The sequence below is a fragment of the Scylla paramamosain genome, chromosome 25 (assembly GCF_035594125.1).
Source record: "Scylla paramamosain isolate STU-SP2022 chromosome 25, ASM3559412v1, whole genome shotgun sequence".
In the NCBI taxonomy this organism is placed as follows: domain Eukaryota; kingdom Metazoa; phylum Arthropoda; class Malacostraca; order Decapoda; family Portunidae; genus Scylla; species Scylla paramamosain.
The window spans coordinates 5,962,501-5,967,500 of record NC_087175.1 but is presented as its reverse complement, the minus strand read 5'-3'; the positions used below and the strand labels follow the sequence as shown (position 1 = coordinate 5,967,500).

General features: G+C 39.7%; 1 protein-coding gene across 1 annotated transcript; it reads left to right on the top strand.

Annotated features, from left to right (window-relative positions):
- The first annotated feature begins 2,164 nt into the window (after positions 1 to 2,164).
- On the top strand, positions 2,165 to 3,856 carry LOC135113009 (uncharacterized). Its single transcript, XM_064027929.1, has 3 exons — positions 2,165 to 2,193; positions 2,640 to 3,554; positions 3,841 to 3,856. The coding sequence occupies exons 1-3, from the start codon at positions 2,165 to 2,167 to the stop codon at positions 3,854 to 3,856; spliced, it is 960 nt and encodes a 319-aa protein (XP_063883999.1).
- Positions 3,857 to 5,000: the final 1,144 nt, after the last annotated feature.

Here is a 5,000-nt window from a genome sequence, read left to right as displayed (position 1 = left end):
ATCTTTTATTTTATTTTTTTTTCTTTCTCGTCTTTTTTTCCTTCTTCTCCTCCTTCCTTTTCAATCTTTTTTTTTTGTATTACTCTTTCATCCCTCACTTTTCTTCTCTTCTTCCTCTTTCCTTCCTTCCTTCCTTCCTTTATTCCTCCTCCTCCTCCTCCTCCTCCTCCTCCTCCTCTTTCAATATATTTATGCTTCTTTTCCTTCCTTTTCCCTTCCCTCCTCCTCCTTTCCCTTGACTTCTTCCTTTTTCTCTCCTGTATTTCACTTTCATTCCTTATTTTTATTTCCTCTTCCTTTTCCTCTTCCTCTTCCTCTTCCTCCTCCTCCTCCTCCTCCTCCTCCTCCTCCTCCTCCTCCTCCTCCTCCTCCTCCTCCTCCTCCTCCTCCTCCTCCTCCTCCTCCTCCTCCTCCTATCTAGACCTTCACCTCCCTTTTCCTTTGCCCTCCATTCCTAATCTTCTCTCCTCCCTCCTCCCCTTCCCTCCATCTTGCACTCCCCCCCTCCCTCCCTTCCCCCTCTCCCCCTATGCATCAAAGGTCCGGATATTAAAGCGGATTTCAACCTCTTTTTGTCGGAGTTCAGTTCCTCCTTTTCTCGTAATTCGGTTAAATGAGAATATTTAATGAGAGCAAAGTGCAGACAATATTTTTTTTTCTTTTTTTTTTTTTATTCATAGATTCAATAGGTAAAGTTTGAGTCCAGTTTTGATTATAGTTATTAGGTGGTGTGTGTGGGCTCTCTCTCTCTCTCTCTCTCTCTCTCTCTCTCTCTCTCTCTCTCTCTCTCTCTCTCTCTCTCTCTCTCTCTCTCTCTCTCTCTCTCTCTGTGCTGTGTCATGGTGCGTCAATTAATGTAAAATTTAATGAATAGCACAGGTGAGTCTCGTGATTAATTAGTCACGCATACCTGCCACACGTGTGATAAATGGGCTTGTACTAGTGGTGGTAGTAGTAGTTGTTGTTCATGTAGTAGTTGTAGTAGAAGAGTAGTAGTAGTAGTGGTGGTAATGGCAGTAGTGGTGGTGGTGGTGGTGATAATAGTGGTAGTAGTAGTAGTAGTAGTAGTAGTAGTAGTAGTAGTAGTAGTAGTTGTAGTAGTAATTTAGGTATCATCATTAATCGGGGCAGGTAATTAATTGTGTTTCAAAGGAATCAATTAATGTAAGAGAGAAGAAAGAAGTTAGGAGAGAGAGGAAGGAATGGAAGAAGGAAAAAAGAAGGAAGGAAGAAGGAAAGAAAGAAATTAAGGAAGGAAAACACTGGAAGAAAAATATAAAGGAAAAAACATAGAAAGGAAATTAAAACAAAATAGATCAAATAAGTGGAAGGAAAGGAAAGGAAAAAGAGAAAAAGAAAAGGAAAGTGAAGGAAAGGAAGGAATGAAAGAAAATGGAGATTGAATATAAAGAAAAAAATATACATAGGAATATAAAACAAAGTTCATGAAAGAAAGGGAAGAAGGGAAGGAAAGAAAAATTAAAAGAATGATAGAAGGAAAGAAATAAAGAAGAAAGAGAACGAAGAAATAAGAAAGGAAATTATTAGAAAAAGGAAGAATCGAAGGAAGAAGGGAAAAAAATTAGAAAGTAACCATAAATGAAAAAAAACAATAAATAAGAAAAACGAAGAAGGAAAAAAAAGGTAGGAAAAAAGAAAACAAGCCTCACACAAATATTATATCACAGCTTTCATTTACACAACATTCCCAGGAGGAGTCATTAGCAACATTATTATTCACCGTGGCATTTAAACATTCACTCAGTCCACGATGCTAAAAGTGACGGGAAGAAAGAAAATGGAAACAGAAAACGGGAGGAAATACTTGGCAGTCCAAAAAAAAAAACGAAATGGAAAAAGAGGTAAAAAAAAAAAAACGAGATGGGAAGAAAAAAAACACGAACGAGGAATAAAAATGTTGGAAAAAAAATTCTAAATGACGCGGAAGTGGAGAGAGAGAGAGAGAGAGAGAGAGAGAGAGAGAGAGAGAGAGAGAGAGAGAGAGAGAGAGAGAGAGAGAGAGAGGTTGCAGTGGCCTTGTGTTTGAAGCGAAAATTACTTTAATGTCCAATTCTCTCCAAAGTGAAATCTATCCTAGTAAAGTTTCCCAGTAAAGCCACGCGCTGCCACACTCCCGGTAAAGCCTGCGCCACTATAAAGCCCCATGATAAAGCCATCAGTAGACCCACACCAGTAAACTCACCCCACAAATAAACCTTCTAGTAACGCCCAGTAAATAAAGCCACCAGTACAATATCCCAGTAAAGTCTTCATTAATCATTCAATAAAGCCACGCACTGAAGCTTTCCTGTAAAGTTGCCAGTAGTTTTTTTTTTTTTTTTACAGTAAAGGTATTCAGAAAAAGTTCCTTATAGTAAAGACCACAATAAAGGCATTCAGTAAAGTCACACTGTAAAGCTCACAGCAAAACTACATTATAAAGCTCCACCAGCAAAGTCATATTATAAAACTTGCAGTAAAGCCACATCGTAAAGCTCCACCAGCAAAGCCACATTATAAAGCTCCACCAGTAAAGCCACATTATAAAGCTCCACCAGTAAAGCCACATTATAAAGCTCCACCAGTAAAGCCACATTATAAAGCTCTACTAGTAAAGCCACATTATAAAGCTCTGTCAGTAAAGCCACTTATAAAGCTCCACCAGTAAAGCCACATTATAAAGCTCCACCAGTAAAGCCACATTATAAAGCTCCACCAGTAAAGCCACATTATAAAGCTCCACCAGTAAAGCCACATTATAAAGCTCCACCAGTAAAGCCACATTATAAAGCTCCACCAGTAAAGCCACATTATAAAGCTCCACCAGTAAAGCCACATTATAAAGCTCCACCAGTGAAGCCACATTATAAAGCTCCACCAGTAAAGCCACATTATAAAGCTCCACCAGTAAAGCCACATTATAAAGCTCCACCAGTAAAGCCACATTATAAAGCTCCACCAGTAAAGCCACATTATAAAGCTCCACCAGTAAAGCCACATTATAAAGCTCCACCAGTAAATCCACATTATAAAGCTCCACCAGTAAATCCACATTATAAAGCTCCACCAGTAAAGCCACATTATAAAGCTCCACCAGTAAAGCCACATTATAAAGCTCCACCAGTAAATCCACATTATAAAGCTCCACCAGTAAAGCCACATTATAAAGCTCTGTCAGTAAAGCCACATTATAAAGCTCCACCAGTAAAGCCACATTATAAAGCTCCACCAGTAAAGCCACATTATAAAGCTCTATCAGTAAAGCCACATTATAAAGCTCCACCAGTAAAGCCACATTATAAAGCTCTACCAGTAAAGCCACATTATAAAGCTCTGTCAGTAAAGCCACATTATAAAGCTCCACCAGTAAAGCCACATTATAAAGCTCCACCAGTAAAGCCACATTATAAAGCTCTACCAGTAAAGCCACATTATAAAGCTCCACCAGTAAAGCCACAATATAAAGCTCTACCAGTAAAGCCACATTATAAAGCTCCACCAGTAAAGCCACATTATAAAGCTCCACCAGTAAAAACATATTGTAAAGCCACATGGTAAAGGTATCCCAGTAAAGCCACACTATAAAGCTCCACCAGTAAAGTTACGTTGTAAATCTCCACTAGAAAAGCTCCCAGTAGACACGCAGTAAAGCTTCTACGGTAAAGTTATTCAGTAAAGTTATCCCAGTCGATTCCCAGTAAATTAACATTCTAAAGCTCCCCAGTAAAGCCAGCCGGTAGCCATCTCAGTATGCCCTCCTTGTAGATCCCCTGTTAAAGTTTTATGTAAAGTCTCTCCCAGTACACTCTCCCAGCACACTCTCCCAGCACACTCTCCCAGTTCATATTCCCAATAAATACACTTTCCCTGTATATTTTCGTAGAACACTCCCCCAGTACACTCTTCCAGTACACTCTCCCAGTACACTCCCAGTTAAGCCTCTCCCAGTTCCTTTTTTTTTTTTTTTTCCTCAGTTCACCTTCCCACACTCTCCCAGTTCACTCTCCCAGTCTGTTCCAGTTACCTGCCACTCTGAGAACCAATATCTTGCTACCTCTTTCTTAATTCTAACTTTTCAAGATTGAACCCGTTACTTCTTATCCAGTCCAGTCTTCATTACTATATAAGGGTCTTGTTTGTATTGCACTTGTTATGTTCCTTATGCCACTGCAGCACCTCCATCACGTCCCCCTCTTCATTTGTGCATGTAAAGATTGTATGTAAATTGAATGAAAAGGTTTAGTCTCTTGTGATGTTTATTTCTCATCCCTTGTGTCTTTTTAGCTTTCTCTCTCTCTCTCTCTCTCTCTCTCTCTCTCTCTCTCTCTCTCTCTCTCTCTCTCTCTCTCTCTCTCTCTCTCTCTCTCTCTCTCTCTCTCTCTCTCTTTTTCTTATTCTCTCCTTTTTTTCTCATTCTCCTCTCATTCTCTCCTTTCTTTTTTTTCTTACTCCACGCCTCCTCCTTTTTTTCTCATTCTCCTTTCAATTTCTCTCTTTTTTCTCTTTTCTCCTCTCCTTTTTTTATCATTCTTTCCTCTCCTCCTCCTCTCTTTTTCCCATTCTCCTCTCATTCTCTCCTCCTCCTCCTCCTCCTCCTTGTTTTCTTATTATCTCCTCTCCTCCTCTCCTTCTCGCTCATTCTCTCCTCCTCCTCTCCTTTTTTCAGTCATTTTCCTTTGTACTGACTCTAACAAGCATATTCCTTCCGTAATAACAGGTCTAGTCTTGCTGTGATTGCTCCACCTAATTTATCTTGTTTGTCGCCCTATGCCATCTGAGCACCTACATCAGATCTCTCCAAGTCCTCTCGCTGCATGATCGTCCTTTCTTATTCCTCGTAGCCCTTTTATAAACTGCTTGCAATGAGACGCAGCAGAGGGCATAGGGAAAAGCAGAAGGTTGATTTTTTTTTTTTTTTTATGTGGCAGAAATATTACGAGAGAGGCATAAAATGAAATGATTTGCCCAGAAGTGAAGCGGTTAGTTCACGTCTCTGTGGA

Bases quoted from the DNA above. Each gene is read 5' to 3' on its own strand.
- LOC135113009 (XM_064027929.1), top strand. From the start codon at position 2,165: ATGATAAAGCCATCAGTAGACCCACACCA. The intron at 2,194-2,639 runs GTAAACTCACCC...AAGCTCTGTCAG, and splicing joins CCATCAGTAGACCCACACCA to TAAAGCCACTTATAAAGCTC.